We start from the raw sequence: 19,136 nt of genomic DNA, 5'->3' as shown, positions 1-19,136 counted from the left end.
GAGAAGGTTTCCTCCTTTCCTATGAAAAGGCTTCACTCATGTCTTCCTTGAAAAAAATGGAGACTTCAACCCTATGTTTTACAGCATCAAAATCAAGTCCTGGCTGAGCAACCATTTGCAGGATTACTTGGTTAACATCTATCACTCCCACTATATGTAAACTCCATAAGGACACGGAACATGTGTGTTTTTTCATCATTATATTCCCCCTGGGCTTGGCATGTAATAGTCACTCAGTCAAACATTTGTCAAATATGAATGAAGAGTGAATGAATGAATTAATGAATGAAATGGGCTTGAATCCCCCAAAGCTGTTGAGAGCTATAGTTACCATTTTGGAAGCTTCTATAAATCTCGTTTAAATCAGGATAGGCCATCAGGTTAATCCTGCTGAACAATGCTTCCAGATGTGACCAGCCAAACGTCTTCTCCAGTTCACTGAGTACACAATACATCACTCTTGTCACTGGGACCAGGTTTCTAAAAGCTTCTTGAAAATGCTTAAAAATATTAAATGGAGAATTATGTAGTTAGAGATTTATGGGTTCCAAAAGACTCTTAGGTGGTAGATAGAACATCTGTTCTCTTGTGAAATGCTAGAATTTTGCATATATTTGGATGACTTCTTAAATGTCCTCCACCATAAAAATACAGTCTTAATTTTTTGAACCTGACTCTCTGACATTGTTGTACACTTAAGAGGAGAGAGTTATTTTAAATAATAAATGTGGGTTCAAAGTTGAATGTTATGTGTGGCTTTAGAGCCTGGCCAGGTTATTTCAGGAGTGGCCTTAACAAGGCTGTTCTGTTATGTGGATGATAACCACTACTAGGATTGGCCTGGCCTGACAGAGCTCCAGGAAACCAATCAACCAGCCCCCTACTGTGACTCCTGATCAAAGGGCACAGAAAATTCACAAAGACAAGAAGAAGGCTTGTCCTCAGTATCCCTAAAGGCATCCACTGCTAACATTAACTTGCATTCTAGGGCTCTAGAAATGTCCAAAGATCAAACAATGATTTGGAGAGACAGTAGCAAGCATCTGCTTCCAAATGTAAAATAACATGACACAACTTCCCTGTGAGTTTCAAAAAAATCTGTTTCAAGTGTTTCAATAAGTAGGCTTTGCAATGAAACGCTGCCTAGCTCACTTATTTACTTTAATTATGGCTACCATTAGTAGATTGCATACATGCACCTAGGATGATCTGCACCCATGCAGCATTCCCATTCTCTCTGCTGCCCACCTCCCTCACTGTGGCCCTCCCCCAACATTTACTACAGAAGAAGGGAGGTTTTCTGTGATGCCTGCTTCTCCTGTCACCTCCTAACCTACAGGATGATGAAGGTCCCCATTCACAGGAGGCCCTTTAGCCTGTTCATTGCATCTTGAAGTTTGGCATAATTGAGTATGGACCTGGTTTACCATCATTTGGAAATTCTTACTTACTTCATACATCTGCTCAGAGATGAAGGAGCGGTCTCGGAGGCCCATAAGGAAAGGAAATGGTCTTGTTATTGCACTTGCAATCTCTACCTTGTGTTCTCTGAAGAACCTGAAAATGGGCTCAGGGCAAACCTGCTCCTGCAGGTTCTGATCCTCTGTGTTCTGTATATCTGTGACCATTCTAAGAAACAAAGATACAACGTGGAAATAGATACTGAGTTTCCAAGAGGTTTGTGGTGGCTAGAAGATTTTAGACATGAAGGATGGCCAATGGAGAGCCAACATGTGTAAAATAGGCTTTCTTGTGGGGAAATCAGAATGAATGAAATTTATTTATTTTGGGAAAAATCAAGGTGGAAAAGATGAAAACAGTGAACTTATTAAAGACTTAAATGTTAGATCTAAAACCATAAAAATCCTAGAAGAAAACCTAAGCAATACCATTCAGGACATGGGCATGGGCAAGGACTTCATGTCTAAAACACCAAAAGCAATGGCAACAAAAGCCAAAATTGACAAATGGGATCTAATTAATCTAAAGAGCTTCTGCACAGCAAAAGAAACTACCATCAGAGTGAACAGGCAACCTACAGAATGGGAGAACATTTTTGCAATCTACTCATCTGACAAAGGGCTAATATCCAGAACCTACAAAGAACCCAAACAAATTTACAAGAAAAAAGCAAACAATCCCATCAAAAAGTGGGCAAAGGATGTGAACAGACACTTCTCAAAATAAGGCATTTATGCAGTCAACAGACACATGAAAAAATGCTCATCATCACTGACCATCAGAGAAATACAAATCAAAACCACAATGAGATACCATTTCATACCAGTTAGAATGACGATCATTAAAAAGTCAGGAAACAACAGGTGCTGGAGAGGATGTGGAGAAACAGGAACACTTCTACACTGTTGGTGGGACTGTAAACTAGTTCAACCATTGTGGAAGACAGTGTGGCAATTCCTCAAGGATCTAGAACTAGAAATACCATTTGACCCAGCCATCACATTACTGGGTATATACCCAAATAATTATAAATCATGCTGCTATAAAGACACATGTACATGTGTGTTTATTGCGGCACTATTCACAATAGCAAAGACTTGGAACCAACCCAAATGTCCATCAATGACAGACTGGATTAAGAAAATGTGGCACATATACACCATGGAATACTATGCAGCCATAAAAATGGATGAGTTCATGTTCTTTGTGGGGACATGGATATAGCTGGAAACCATCATTCTCAGCAAACTATTGCAGGGACAGAAAACCAAACACTGCATGTTCTCACTCATAGGTGGGAATTGAGCAATGAGAACGCTTGGACACAGGAAGGGGAACATCACACGCTGGGGCCTGTTGTAGGGTGGGAGGAGGGGGGAGGGTTAGCATTAGGAGATATACCTAATGTAAATGACGAGTTAATGGGTGCAGCACACCAACATGGCACATGTATACATATGTAATAAACCTGCATGTTGTGCACATGTACCCTAGAACTTAAAGTATAATTAAAAAAAAAAAAGGACCTGTGCATAGAAGTAAAAAGGCTCGCCCTGTTCCAATCAAACTATTATAAAGAGACCTTCACCTGAACTCTCTAGGGAAAATACACAATTAAAAGATGTCAAAATCTTTATAGGAATTGACATGATGCTGCGGTAATTAATTTTATATGCCAACTTGGACGGTTTTTTTGGAAAAGATTAACATTTAAATTAGTGAATTTGGAGTAGGGCAGATTGCCTTCCATCGTGTGGGTGGGGCTTGTCCAACCAATTGAAAGCCTAAATAGAACCAAAAGACCAGTGTCCCCAAGAAAGTAAGAATCCTCTAGTAGACTGCATTCAGACTGGAGCTGCACCATCAGCTCTCCTGGGTCTCCAACCAGCAGGCCCACACTACAGATTTTGGACTTGTCAGCCTTCGTAACTGCAAGAGCCAATTCCTTATAACAAATCTCTTTCTCTCTATATACACATCCTACTGGTTCTGTTTCTCTGGAGAACTTTAACTTACAGAGAAAGAAATAAAAATCTGGCTGAGATATTACAGAACTCAACACTGAACTGCAAGTCTTCTTAGTTAACAACAAAGAGAGGAAATCTCAGGAGTCATAAAGGAGATGTATCTCCTCCATCTGTAACTGTAGAGGGAGGGTGGTATTCTGCATCACAAAATTGGTTCAAAGACTCTCATCTGGTAAGGTTTGATTAAGAATAGTCACAATAAGGCCGGGCGCGTAGCTCACGCCTGTAATTCCAGCACTTTGGGAGGCCAAGGCAGGCGGATCATGAGGTCAGGAGATGGAGACCATCCTGGCTAACACGGTGAAACCCCATCTCTACTAAAAATACAAAAAATTAGCCCGGCGTGGTGGCGGGTGCCTGTAATCCCAGCTACTCGGGAGGCTGAGCCAGGAGACTGGTGTGAACCCAGGAGGCGGAGCTTGCAGTGAGCCGAGATCGCGCCACTGCACTCCAGCCTGGGCGACAGAGTGAGACTCCGTCTCAAAAAAAAAAAAAAAAAAAAAAAAAAAGAATAGTCACAAGAAAATGACTCTTTCTCTGGTCCAACATGGAGATTTGTGTGAATATGCAAAACTAGGACACACTGATCTGTCTACACTTGGAGACCTGGGAAACTAATTTTTACTCACAAAAGTTTGTAGTTCTGATTCTTACTTGCTAAATTGTTCTCCTTGCTAATAGGCCTTAACATATTTATCTGCATTTTTAAACGGTATGAAGACTTACAGAATTTTTTTTATCCCACAATGAAAGAGTCATTGGGACTTTCCATTCCTCAAACATGCATCAGGATAGAATAGAGGATCACTAAGATTTCCCATTCCCCAAACATGCACCATTTATCCGCCGAATTCTGTTAAAAAAGAAAAAGACTTCTGGTTTAAAATGGTTGATTAATGACAACTGTTTTTCTCCTCTCTCACTAGAATGTCTCCTAAAATGATAGGAAAGGAATTAAAGTCACAATGATGAAGAGAAAGGAATTAGATGAGAAATTTTAACCTAAATATGACAGAGAAAAAACGGTCAGAGGGGTACTCATTGCTATTGAAGGGGGAGGATGGTTCCTGAGGTCAGAAAAGGATCCAGCATGTCCTGCAGCCTCCCAGAGATGCAGTGGTGGCTGAAAAGGAGATGCAGAGATGAAAATCAAGAGATTGTTCCAGAGGCAAAATTAAAAACGGTTTGCTCTACGACGCAGAACACCCACAATCAGGCAGAAGAGTGGAGGTTTCTTCTTAAGAAAAATATAAATGACTCAGAGAGAAGGACTTCAGGCATTTGGTATTTGCTCAGTGAAGCCCACAAACTTACAAGCCCATCTCATTAAATGGAGTTTCAAGTTTGCTTTTCAGCATCTTGCTGGTAAGCATGAACAGACTACAACAGACCACAGCATGTGTGGAAACCTACAACATTAAGGAGTAAACCAAGATAAGCAAAAGGCAAAGAAGTACCCTAGCAGAAATAGGGATGTTTCAGGGAACAAAAGAGAATTTCTAAACAACAAATATTATCATACAAAAAGAGAATATATTGTACCAAAAATTCCATGCAGAAAAGAAACAACCAGAAAATAAAACAGAGACCTTGGAAATTCAAAATTTCCCAGAACAAATGGGGAAAAGCCCTAAAGGGAAAAATAGATAAATTTGAAAAGCTAAATGTCTAAAATAATGATGTGAGCCTATAAGCCTAGAGGTAAGAGGAAACTACTAAAAAAAAAAAAAAACCAGTGTATACCCATCCAATTCTTGAGAATGGGTCCAAAAAAATTAAAATGGAAAGATGTATACCTTGTTCAATGATTCGTGTATGAGGGCAGAATCAATACTTAGACAGACAAGGACTCAAAAAATATTTTGCTCATGCACCTTCTGTGTTGGTCACACATTTTTCAATGTTCTTTTCTTCTGGGCCAAGGTAAGATTGTACCTCCTTTGGAGCAATGGGAATCACTCCAGCAGAAGAGCTCAGAGCCAGCACCTGGTTAGGCACGCTCTCTGTTCCTCTACCACAGTGACTGTCATTTCAGATGGGGTGGCTGCTCCTCAGCCAGAGACAGAGTCCAGGATGAGGGTCCTCTGAGCAGAGGCCTGGTGACCCGTTGAGATTTGGGAGTTGTTTGTTCCTATAGAGCACCCTACTCCATTTTTACTGACACTGTGTGGGACAAATTATTTGATGAAGTACTACAATTAACAGAATCAAGAAATCAGTATCCATAAAGTATTGTTGTAAAGGAACTGAAAGCATCACTAAAAACCAGTTAAAATCCTGATTTATAATTATTTATAAATTATCTTAGAACAGTAATTCTCAAAGTGGGGTTTAGAGACTCCCTAGGATTGTGCAAGACCCTTTCAGGTGTCACCAAGGTAAAACTGTTCTCATAATAACATATTATTTTCCCTTTTTCTTTCTCATTCTTTCATGAACATACAATGAAATTTTTCAGAGGCTAAATGTCCTGTGATGTCACAACAGATTGAACGCAGAAGCAGATAGGAGAGTCTAGCTGCCTTCTACTGATATTTAAAAGATGCATAAAAATGTAAAGCAATGCTAATCCTCTGGCTAATTTATTTCTATTTTGAAAAGTTCTATTATTTTTCGTAAAAATACATCACTTATATTCACGGGTAATAAATTCACTACTATTATTTCTAAATGAATAAATACATATTTTAAGTGTTCAAAGTTTTAATTTCTAATATGGTAAATAGCAACAGATATAACCCAATAAACAAAAGCCAATTCTTCGGGGTTCTCGATAACTTTTAAAAATACAAAAATATCCTGAATCCAAATATTTGAGAAGGACTGTTCTAAAAAGACAGGATATATACTGAATATAATAAAATTATAGCAATTTCAATCTTAAGCTTTAGATTCTATTTTAAAGTTTTTTTTGTTGTTTCGTTTTGAGACGGAATCTCGCTCTGTCACGTAGGCTGGAGTGCAGTGGTGCGATACTTGGTAAAGTTTTTTTTAATTGAGTGAGGACAAGTAAAAAATTGAGTTAAATAACTTATTTCAAATAAAAATTCAAATGATACAGTTATAAATTTGATGCTCTCAGAGAAATATACATTAAAGAATTAATTAGAAACCCAAGTGTAACGAATAGAGTCAAAATGAGGCTATAAACTTTACAAAATAATGAGAAAGAAAACACGCTCTTTTTCTTATAGAAAATAAAGAGGCATAAAATATAAAAATAAAAAATCCATAAGCAACAAGATATTTAAAACAGATTAAGTTACCATCTTAAATTATAAATGGCCAGACTAGAATCTAACTACAAGAGACACAACAGAGATAAAGTAACATTAAAAATGTTAACAGTCAAAAGATGGTCAAGTTTCATTAAGCAAATACAAATGAGAAAGAAGGTAAAATTCTCAATACTCACATTTAAAAAGCAAGATTAAAGATTACCAGTGGGAAAATATTTCATGGCTGTTAAAAAACATTTTACTTCCAATTCTTAGCTTCTCAAGTAGATAAAAGTAAAAGAACAAAGATACATAAAATGTAAGTTTTAAAAACTGGCAAAATTGATTTTTTAATAACACTGTGTTAAACACAAAAGATCATACCATGTATTTGGCCCTGAAGTAATTTCAATAAATAATAATGAAGAGAAATTGAACAGGTTACATGCTCTGGCTGTAAGATAATACTATAATAAAACCAAAATTTTAAACAAAAAGAAAGTTTGTCTTAAGGAAAGAGTCTAAACTTCAAAAATGTAAAAGTTCACTAAACTCACTGATTTTAGCTTCAACACGCAAGGACATTGGAAGTCATTGCTTCCATTCTCACAACAACAACTAAAATCCAGCTGAACAAACTATGAATTAACAGCTTTTCTTCTGTCTCTCAAAGAACTGAAGTCACAAGGCAAACTGCCCCCAAATCTGCAGATACAGGCAAATCCAGAGAATTGTCCAAGATCAACTACCTGAGGCAGAAGGCACTGGAGTCATAGGCTGGGAGGAACACATCAATGTTATGTTTGATGAATTGCTAGAGGCTGAGTGTGGAGCAGCATGAGCGAGTGTGGGAAACTCCTGGGGGTCATCATTTCAGGGCAGGCCCCAACCTTTTGTGGATTTTACCTCCAGAAACCCCAAGAAAAATCTCTTCATCCTTCTGACAGGAGGAGGGAAAAGAAAAGTTTTTTTAAAAACCAAAGCATTCTCCATAACAAAGGCCTACTCTCTAGGGAAAATGCTTTAACCATTCTAGGGGAAGGGTGACTACCAAAATCTAGCCTCTTCTGGACATCCTGTCACTTCTAAAAAGGGTGGAGGGTGAGGCCGAGCACGGTGACTCACGCCTGTAATCCCAGTGCTTTGGGAGACTGAGATGGGCAGATCACAAGGCCAGGAGTTTGAGACCAGCCTGGCCAACATGGTGAAACCCCATCTCTACTAAAAACACAAAAGAAAATTAGCTGGGCATGGTGGCAGGCACCTGTAATCTCTGCTACTCCGGAGGCAGAGGCAGGAGAATCGCTTGAACCTAGGAGGCGGAAGTTGCAGTGAGCCAAGACCATGCCACTGCACTACAGCCTGGGCAACAAAGCGAGACACCATCTCAAAAAATTTTTTAAAAAAGGGTGGAGGGAGAAATTCTTTTGAAAGTAACAGTCCAAGGTGCAGTTCTATTAAAAGATTGAGATATAATCATAAGATTATAGACCACTTCCCTTCTGACATGTTACCATTCCATCAACAGAGTTCCTGTATAATAACAGCAGATTACAGCTGGAAGAGCTGCAAGAAACAGACTATTTAAAAAGGAGTTCTCAGAGAAACCCAGAGAAAGCAGGGGGAAAGAAAAACAAGAACGCTAGGGGAATTTGATACCTCTGCCACCTACAGCTAGAATAAACATTAGATATGGCCCATTTCCTACTCATATTAATATAAAACCTCACATTGAAGGCTTATTTGCCTCCATTCCTGTTACCTGACTTATCATGTCTGACTTTAAAAAAAAATTATAAGACATACCAAAAGGCAAGAAGTAACACAGTGTGAAAAGACAAAGTAATCATCAAAACCGGACTCAGATATGATGGATTTTCCAGTTTTTAGACAGAAATTTAAAATAACTATGGTTAATTAATATCTTAAGGGTTCTTAAAAAAAGCAGACAATACGCACGAACAGATGGTTAAGTGGGCAGAAAGATGACAACTCAAAGACATAATGAAAAATGAAATGCTAGAAATAAAAAACAATGAAACAGAAATGAAGAATGCCTTTGATGGGTTCATCAGTAGCCTGGACATGGCCAAGGAAAGAATCAGTGAATTGAAGATATGTCAAAAGGAACTCCTCAAATTGAAATGTAAAGAGAAAAAAAGAGGAAAAACAAAACAGAACACAATATCCAAGAATGCTGGAATAATTTCATAAAGTGTGACAAATATGTAACTGGAATATGAGAAGGAGAAGAAAGAGAAAATAGAGCAGAAGAAATAATCAAGTAGTGATAGCCAAGAATTTTCCAAAAGTAATGACAAACAACAAACCACAGATTCAGGAAGCTCATCAAACAGCAAGCGGCATAAATATCCAATGATCTAGATTTAGACATATTGAAACCACCTTTGCAAAAATTATGACAGTGAGAGAAATCTAAATTAACTGACCCCATCTTGCTTCTAACCTCACAAACTGTCCTTGCTCACTCCTGGGTGTACACCAAGCTAACATTGAGAAGCATTTAGTTTATAGTTTAACTTTAAAACAAAGATTATAACAATCCCTTCCCAAAACTTACCCCCTCCTTCCTCTGGGACCAAAACCACTTTTGTAAAACTAACAAATTGGCTACAAGATTAGAATTATGGTTCAGGAGTCATGTAGCTGGAGGTCACAAGAGTCATAACCACTCCAGTTGCTCCTATAGATAACTTCAGTATTGTAAAGCCTAAGACTGGTGTTTGAGGTATTTTTCAGACCTTGCATTCTAACGGACCAGCCAATACCACAGGATTGGTAACTAGGTCCTGTGACCCCCACCCAGGAAATGACTCAGCACAGGAACATCACTTCAGCCCCCAGTGATTTCATTCCCAACCTAAGCAATCAGCATTTCCCTGTTCCCCAGCCCCTGTCTACCAAACTATCCTTAAGAAAGCCTAGTCTCTGAATTCTTGGGGAGATGGACTTGAGAAACATCTCCCGCTTGTCTGGCCCTGCGATTATTAAATTCTTTCTCTCCTGCAACTCCTACTATTTGCAGTGTGTGGCTTTTCTGGGCAGCGGACAAGAAGAGTCTAGTTTGGCAATCACAGTTTTATATTCAAACTGCAGTATACAAAAGACAGAGAAAATATTGAAAAAAGCCAGGGGGTGGGGGAAAAAAAAAACAAACCAACCAACCCTTACCTGCGAAAGAAGGATAAAATTACATCAGATTTCTCATTAAAAACCATGCAAGCAAAGAAAGTAGAAAGAAATATTTAAAGTGATGAAAGAAAAAAAAAAAAGCCTATGTGGACTTCTACATCCTGTGCAATTAACCTTCCAAGTAAAGTAGAAATCAAGATTTTCTCAAATAAACAAGAACTGAGGGAATTCATGGTCAGAAAGCCTACCCCGTGTGAAAATGGTAAAAGAATTTCTTTATGCAAAGGGAAAATGATATGGGCCAGAAACTCAGATTTACATAGAGAAAGAAAGAGCATCAGAGAAGAAATAAACGCAGATATAATAAAACGTTTTCATTTTTCCTACTCCAACTTGACCTAAAATGAAGCTGTTTGTTCAAATTAATCATATCAACAACATATTGAGTGGTTACGGGACATAAATAAGTGGAATGACTAGAAGCCTTCCTGTTCTTTTTAACATTGTCAGTCATTTCACAATGTTAAAAAGAACAGGAGGACAGAACTTGGGATGTTCAGTTGCTTGGTGTATTCTCTACTCATTAAGTGATAGAGTGTAATTAAAATGGACATGATTCACTGTAAATATATATTACAAACTTCAGGGAACCACTAAAAACATTTTAAAAGAAGTATAATGATATGCTAAGAAAGGAGAGAAAATAGAATCATAAAATGCTCAATTAAACCAGAAAAGGCAGGGAAAAAGGAAGAAAAGATGAAAACGATAGGTACAAAACAACATTCACAAATGTGGTAGATATTAATCTAACTACATTAATAACCGCGTTAATGCCAATGGTCTAAAACACCAATTAAAAGACAAGAGATCAACAGAGTACATAAAAACACAAAACACCCAACTATATGTTGTCTATGAGAAAGTCATTGTAAATATATTTTAAAAGATAGGTTAAAGATAAAGGGATGGAACAAGATACACCATGCCAACACGAATCAAAGAAAAGTTACAGTAGCTATATCAGTGTCAGACAAAGCAGCTTCAGAACAAGGAAAATCATCAGGGATTAAAGAGGGGCATTACATTATGATAAAATTGTCAATTCTTCAAGAAGGTACACAATCCTTAATGTGTATGCAACTAGCAAACTAATGGTAAAACGTATGAGGCAAAAACTGATAGAACGATAAAGAGAAACAGACAAATTCACTACTATTGTTGAAGGCTTCAACACTTCTTTTTTATTAATTGACATATCACACAAGCAGAAAATCAGTAAGGATATAGCAATCGACTTGATCTAACTGACGTTTATATGATACTCCATTTAACAATAGCAGAATGCATGTACTTTTTAAGCTCACACAGAATATTTGCCAAGATGTACCTCATTTTGAGCCATAAAACATACCTTTACAAATTTAAAAGAATAGAAATCATAAAAGTTTGTTCTCAGACCATAAACTAGAAATCAGTAAGAGAAAAATAACTGGAAAATTCCAAAATATTTCCAGATTAACCAGCACAGTTCTAGGGTCAAATAAGAAGTCTCAAAATAATTTAAAAATATGTTAAACTAAATGAAAAGGAAAACAACTTCTTAAAATGAATGGGATGCAACAAAAGCAGCACTTAGAAGGAAATGTATAGCATTAAATGCATATAATAGAAGAGAAATATCTAAATCAATAATCCAAGCTTTCATCTGAGGAAACTAGAGAAAAAAAGGAGCCATTTAAGCCTGATGCAAGCAGAAAAAATAATAATAATAATTAAAGTGGAAATTAATGAAATTGAAACAGGAAAACATTCGAGAAACTTAATGAAACCAAAAGCTGATTCTTTTCAAAGAATTAATTAATAAACTTCTAGCCAGGCTAACAAAGAAAAAAATAGAGAAGACAGAAATGATCAGAATGAAAGAAGGGTCATCACTATGAATTCCGCCGACAATGAAAAGGTAATAAAAGAAAACTATAGACTCCACACCTACAGATTTGGTCACAGATGAAATGAACAAATTCTTTAAGAGGCAAACTAACCAAAACTTGCACAAGAGATAGGTTGTCTGAATAGGCCTATATCTATTAAAGAAATTTGAATCAATACTTAATAGCCCTCCAGAAAAGAAAGTACTAGGCCCAAGTGGTATCACTAGCTAATCCTACCAGATATTTAAAGAAGAAATGACATCATTTTTCACAATTTCTTCCAAAAATAGGAGCAGAGGCAACACTTCCTGACTCATTCTTTGAGGTTAGCGTTACCCCATCATCACCTCTCAGTGCCATCTTCTTCCTACTTGGTGACCATGGGCTGCCTGGACTTTGAGCTCCGCTGGCTCATCTTCCCTTCGCTAGAGAGCAAGTGAAAGAGATGACTGGGATGCCTGTCTGGGAGTGGTGGCACTGGGCACTGAAAACCAGCCTGGGGCCACCACTACTGCTGATGATACCGACAGCTTTTGCTTTCTTGGGGCTGTACCAGTGCCACAAGTAGCCTTGGCACAGAGTCCCAATTAGACAAGTTTCCATAGACTTTTACATTTCATACATTGTTTTCCTTTTTATCAAGAATGTACAGTTATCCCTTGGTATCCAGGGGGAATCGGTTCCAGGACCCTCCACGGATATCAAAATCCATGGATGCTCAAGTCCCTGATATAAAAGGTATAGTATTTGCATATAACCCATGCACATCCTCCTGTATATTTTAAATCATCTCTAGACTTATAATACCTAATACAATGTAAATGCTATACAAATAGTTATATTGTATTTTAAACTTTTATATTACTTTTTATTGTTGTTATTTATGTTTTTAATTTTTAGAAAATATTTTGCATTCATGGTTGGTTAGATCCATGGATACAGAATCCACAGATAAGAAGAAATGACTGTATTGACGTTCTTGTTTTTTGTTTTTGTTTTTGTTTTTTGAGATGGAGTTTCACTCTTTTTGCCCAGGCTGGAGTGCAATGGCACGATCTCAGCTCACCCTGCCTTCCTGGTTCACTCGATTATTCTGCCTCAGCCTCATGAGTAGCTGGGATTACAGGCATGTGCCACCACACCCAGATAATTTTGTATTTTTAGTAGAGACAGGGTTTCTCCATGTTGGTCAGGCTGGTCTCGTTGTCTTATATTTTTTAAAGATGATTTCCAGGCTTCTCTGACCAGATATGTAAAACATACCAGAACAGAAGAATAAAAAAGGCAAAAGCAGTACTCACTCTCCACCTGCTGCCTTTTTTGTTGGGTCTCATCTCTTTCACTTCCTCCTACCAAGTATTCAGAGATCCTGAACTGACTCTAGGGCTAAAAGCCACATAGATGGGCTCAGAGCAGAGCTGGTCCCCAACTACACAGCCTGGCAGGTGTGACAACAGACAGGCATTTGGATTTTAATTCTTCTAAAAAGATCTTTTTTAGACAGAGTTGTCTTTTGGAGTGGGGATAAAGGAGGCCTGGGGAAGATGAGAAGGTTCAGAGGTCACGGGGAATTATCCAATCCTACAGCAAAGCCTCAGAAGGGGCATGATGTTCAAATGGCTCCAGTCCAGCCATTTGCAGATGTAAGAGAATAGGAAGATGATGTGAGTCACGGCATCCCTGAGTTTATCCAACAGCCAATCCCTGCAATTTAAAAAATCTGATTGCCTCGTTATTTATTTGTAACCTAATTCTATTGTATACGTGTAGAGTGAAGCTGGGTAGACATTAAATAACAAGTATGAATGGGAACCCTACCAGAAATGAAGGACAGACGGGAAAGGAGACGATGACCCACCTGGAGTTGAGATTGCTGTCTCCACTTGCCATCTGCCCCTGCTGGCCCCGCTGTGCCATGAGCTTGGCCTAGGATCACACCCGATTAGATTTTCACTGCCCCTTCCCTTCCTGCAGCTCTGAGGTAAAGCTGCCAACTGCCCCTCGGGGCTCAGCCAAAGAGGAAAAGAAAAGTGAAATTGCCTAACCAGCTGACGTAGGTGCACCAACTCTACAGTCCTCCCTCCACCCAATCTCCATGACGTCCCTCAGTCAAGGGAGGAGGAGCAAAGCCAGCCCCACGAGGCCACAGAAGACGGGGTCACTTTTTCCTGCCAAGGAAAGAGGGTTGTAAAGTCATTCAACTCAAGCAAGTCGAAGTTGTTTTGAGGTAAGATGCCTTCATGAGGAGGAAGTAAACTCCATATTTGTCCCTACCCCTTGCTGAGGTGGCTGAGAAGGACAAGTGAAGACCAGGCATTTGAAATCTTCAGTCAGGCTCCAGGGCTGGCCATGCACCTTAGTGAGCCTGGGCTGGATGGGTTAGGCCCAGTGACTGGACATGGGGCCAGAGAGAACTGAAATACCATGCATTATAGAGTAGGGGAGATGCTCTTAGCACTCCATGAAAGCAGACAGAAGTAAAAGACAACTATCTCAACTCCAACCAAATGCAAGTGCAGAGGTTGGGCAGAAAAGTGAGGTGCATTTCTAAGTTTTCTCAAATACAGTGGGCACTTCACAACTGCAGCCAGGGGTGACTGGGAGAAAACTGAGCTTCAAGCATCTCACTGAAATCTTGAGGAAAGTGACAGCCTTCTCATTGGATGGGGAAATGGTTTGGAGCTGAGATTATCTAGACCTTCAAGGACAATATGATACAGGAGGGTAGCTGTATTACATTTATGTTTACACACAATTTTTCATTTATACCCAGCCCTCATTCTGTAAAGGATTTGAAACAATTTACAAAAACACACTATATTAGCATAAAGTCCAGTGATAAATGGAAGCAAAGGGCAAATATAAAAAATAAAACCACAGGACTAGAAATCCAGGCAGAAAAATGGGTCAAAGACAGGGGGCTGATGAGAGCCAGGGTATGGGTAGAACCCAGGGCCAGTGACGGAGCAGTAGTGAGGATTAAAAAGCCAGAGGCAAAGCAGTATTTTTCCAAAAGATGTGCTCCCGAATGCTACTTTTTCTGGCTCATTACACATATGCAAGGAAATCTGCATACATAAGTTTGCAAATTATAGAGTGCAAGAAATTTCTACCCCTTTCTCACTTCTGCTTTCTTTTTTTTTTTTTTTTTTTTTTTTTTTTTTGAGACGGAGTCTCACTCTGTTGCCCAGGCTGGAGTGCAGTGGCCGGATCTCAGCTCACTGCAAGCTCCGCCTCCCAGGTTCATGCCATTCTCCTGCCTCAGCCTCCCGAGTAGCTGAGACTACAGGCGCCCACCACCTCGCCCGGCTAGCTTTTTGTATTTTTTGGTAGAGACGGGGTTTCACCCTGTTAGCCAGGATGGTCTCGATCTCCTAACCTTGTGATCCGCCCGTCTCGGCCTCCCAAAGTGCTGGGATTACAGGCTTGAGCCACCGCGCCCGGCCTCTGCTTTCTTTCTACCAAAGGAACAGAGACCAATGTGGTCGGGACAGACTCCAGAACACTGATGAGGACACCTTTTTCAGTAGGCAGGGTCACTGTGCCTACCAGGTCTTGCATATGTCTGGATCTCTCTCTCTTACCCATGTTTGCTCATGACTCCCAAACTCCTGACTCTGCATGCTAATGGGGACATTCACTGTTTTTATGTCCAATTATGTCAGATAACCAATCCCAGATTGATCGTATTTCCTTGAATATCTCTTGCCTATAATTCAACCTCTGGTACCCAACATTTTTATCAGTCAGGATTTGGGAGTAAAAATAATCCAAACCGACTCTGGCTAAAACTCGGGCAAAAAGTCAATTTCTTAGAACTATATTGGGTAGCTCACAGAATGTATGGGAAAGCCAGAGGACTAAGTTAAGAAAGTAGGCAGTCTAGGCAGGTTATATTAACTCACTTGCCCTTTGTTATAATATAGTTGAATGATATCTGGATCACCTGAACATCCCATAGAATGTCAGATTGGGCTGGGCATGGTGGCTCACGCCTGTAATACCAGCTCTTTGGGAGGCCGAGGCAGGCAGATCACGAGGTCAGGAGATCAAGACCATCCTGGCCAACATGGTGAAACCCCATCTCTACTAAAAATACAAAAATTAGCCGGATATGGTGGCATGCACCTGTAGTCCCAGCTACTCGGGAGGCTGAAGCAAGAGAATCGCTTGAACCTGGGAGGCAGAGGTTGCAGTGAGCCAAGATCACACCACAGCACTCTAGCCTGATGACAGAGCATGATTGTGTCTCAAAAAAAAAAAAAAAAAAAAAAAAGAATGTCAGACTGATTGATGACACTGGTGACAACATGCTGATCAGACAGGATGAGCAAGATCTTGGCGGCCAGCATACCAGCTAAAGAAGAATAAATTACTGACCCACAACAGCAGGGATGAATCTCAAAAGCATGATGATGAGGAAAAGAAAGTCATACACCAAAAGTGCATTCCATGTGCTTTCATTGAAACAAAACAAAACAAACAAAAACACCTTAATACACACAAAACTAATCTGTGGTGACAGAAAGCAGATCAGTGGTTGCCTGGTGCTGGCCTTAAGGAGGGGATTATCTGCAAAGAACACAGGGAACTTTCTAGGGTAACAGAAATGGTGTGTATCTTTTTTTTTTTTTTTTTTGTGAGACAGGATCTCACTCTCTCACTGCTCACCAGACTGGACCTCCCGGGCTCAAGCAATTCTCCCACTTCTGTCTCCCTGGTAGCGGGGACCACAGCTATGTACCACCATGCCCAATTAATTTTTAAAAATGTATTTTTATAGAGATGAGGACTTGCTCTGTTGTCCAGGCTGGTCTCAAACATCTGGGCTCAAGCGATCCTCCTGCCTCGACCTCCCAAAATGCAGGGATTATAGGCGCAAGCGACTCTCCCAGCCTAGAAATGGTCTGCATCTTGACTGGTGTAGTACTTACATTTGGTAAAATGTACATTACAATGAATAAATTTTATACCTCAATAAACTGAAGCTAAAAAGAATTGTATATAATTTTAATAGATTCTCAGTACTTAATCACTAGCATGTGAATTAACAGGTGAGGTTTTCCCATTATTACCATATTGTCAAGCATGTTTTTTTTTTGAGGCGGGGTCTGACTCTGTTGCCCAGGCTGGACTGCTGTGGTGCAGTCTCAGCTCACTGCAACCTCCAGCTTCTGAATTCAAGTGATTCTCATGCCTCAGCCTCCTGAGTAGCTCATATTACAGGCATGTGCTACCACGCCCAGCTAATTTTTTTGTGTTTTTAGTAGAGATGGGATTTTGCCATGTTGGCAAGGCTGGTCTTGAATTCCTGGCCTCAAGTGATCTGCCTGCCTCAGGCTCCCAAAGTGCTAGCTAAGCTACAGGCCTGAGTCACTGTGCCCAGCCAAGCATATATGGCTTAGAATAAACATCTTTCATCCTCATTCACAGCTGTCTTTTTTCATGTAACAATTTTTGCCTGATTTGACATTGACTTTATTTTCCCACTCCTGTTTTACTTTTGTTTGTTTGTTTTGCATTTGCCTGGTGTATCTCTGAAGAGCTCTAAAGGAAGAAGTTCTTGCTGCCAGGCTCCTCAGACGCCCATGAAGGGGCTATCCAGGTGATGTGGAGGGTAAGTGACATGTGACATTTCCATAAAATAACCTTAATTCCTTAATTCCTTTACCACCACCATCCCCTGCATCACAGCACCGTATGTTACTGCGTGCTGAGGCATCAATGCACCCTCTCCTCAGCTGTCAGCATTGCATTTTTCCTGGCTGTGTCTTCCATGCCTCTGTTTCACCCACAGCCATTACCTGCAAAGCTGGTCTGCTATTCTGTACATACTTGGGTGGGATATGCTGTGTTTGTTCCTGCATAGAAGGGCTCGCTCTTGTGCAGTTAGTCTTGGTTTCAAAGCTTCTTAAACTTTAGATCCATGTCTGCCATCTTGTATCTGAGGAGTTTGTGGGTGTCCTGGTAGGGGAACTTGGGGGTCCTATACATTTGAGAATTATTGATTTAATCAAACTTACATAGATTTCTTTTCTTTGTTCCCGAGATGGAGTCTTGCTGTGTCACTCAGGCTGGAGTGCAGTGGTGTGATCTCAGCTCACTGCAACCTCAACCTCCTGGGTTCAAGCGATTCTCCTACCTCAGCCTCCCAAGTAGCTGGGATTACAGGCTCACGCCACCACATCCAGCTAGTTTTTGTATTTTTAGTAGAGATGTGGTTTCACCATGTTGGCCAGGATGGTCTCAAACTCCTGACCTCGTGATCCACCCGCCTCAGCCTCCCAAAGTGCTGGGATTACAGGCGTGAGCCACCATGCCTGGCCCAAAGTTACATCGATTTCTATAGTGCAGTGGTGCAATCATAGCTCTGTGTGGCCTTGAACTCCTGGGCTCAAGCAAGCCTCCAGCCTCAGCCTCCTCAGTAACTAGGACTACAAGGTACATGCCACCACACTCAGTTAATTTTTTATTTTTTTATTTTTTATAGAGATGGGGTCTCACTATGTTGTCCAGGCTGGTCTCAAACTCCTAGGCTCAAGCAATCCTCCCATCTTGGGCTCCTAAAGTGCTGGGATTATAGGCATGAGCCACTGTGCCTGGCCAATAGTTAAGGATTTTTCATAGGCCCCACATGTCAATGTATATTAGGGATCTTTAAAGGGGGCATGAGAAGGGGTGTCCCTGCCAGCCCTTGAGTTGCTGCTCTGGAATCAGCAGGCCCCAGCTCTGCTTCAGACTCCAGGCTCCCAACTACCTGCCCAGCTCTCAGCCATTTTTCTGCCTGGAGGTCTGCCTGCCTCTGCACAATTCCAGTTCATGTGCAGGTTCCCTTGCATTTCAATTTCTTGTAATAATCTTATCCTGACAAATTCTAGGCATTTCTGGCACATTCTCTTTTTTGTGTGTGCTGTTAGTTTGATAACACACTGGATAAATTCCACTGAATTTATTCAGTTACGTAAACATCACCACAATCCAATCTGAGAACATTTTCATCAACCTAAAATGTACAGAATGAGGACAAGTCATGGGAAAATAGATGTGGGTAGGGAAGCAGTTGGACGCTGAGTTCCCCGTTCCCACTGCCGCTGGGGCTGGACCCCTATGCCTCCTCCTCCCATACGCCTCTCTCTGGGCTGATCCCCACTGGCAGCACGCCCTCCCCCAAACCCCAACTGCCGAGACGTCCCGGGAGCCTCACAAGCGCCCATGAGGAGGTGGAGAGAGGCTGCAGGCACTGACCTGCCTTCAGCTTCCTGCTTGGCAAACTCCGAAAACTTTCACTTTTCTTTTCTCTGAAGCCCGGCCCCTTACTGCGTTTGTCAAAGCACGGACTTCCT

The 19,136-nt window shown here is 40.4% G+C and overlaps 1 protein-coding gene across 8 annotated transcripts in view; it reads right to left on the bottom strand.

The window, feature by feature from the left end:
- Positions 1–13,789, bottom strand: part of SP140 (SP140 nuclear body protein) — an 86,747-nt gene extending 72,958 nt beyond the window's left edge. For 5 of the 8 annotated variants that reach the window (XR_012421546.1, XM_065526200.2, XM_065526203.2 and 2 more), the window contains exons 1-3: positions 13,652–13,789; positions 1,452–1,629; positions 332–500 (exon numbers count right to left, since the gene is read on the bottom strand). Coding sequence is in view for 7 of the 8 variants with exons in the window: in XM_065526200.2 (XP_065382272.1) it covers positions 332–500; positions 1,452–1,629; positions 13,652–13,710 (406 nt within the window). In the remaining variant the exon portion in view is untranslated. Of the gene's footprint in view, positions 1–331; positions 501–1,451; positions 1,630–9,287; positions 9,446–13,651 lie in introns of those variants that run through there. The other 3 variants (XM_065526202.2, XM_074010406.1, XM_065526205.2) reach the window with 2 other exon arrangements.
- Between the last annotated feature and the right edge of the window lie 5,347 nt (positions 13,790–19,136).

Source organism: Macaca fascicularis, chromosome 12 (genome assembly GCF_037993035.2).
Source record: "Macaca fascicularis isolate 582-1 chromosome 12, T2T-MFA8v1.1".
Lineage (NCBI taxonomy): Eukaryota > Metazoa > Chordata > Mammalia > Primates > Cercopithecidae > Macaca > Macaca fascicularis.
Note: the sequence above shows the minus strand (reverse complement) of the source record. Positions and strands in the feature narration are given on the sequence as shown.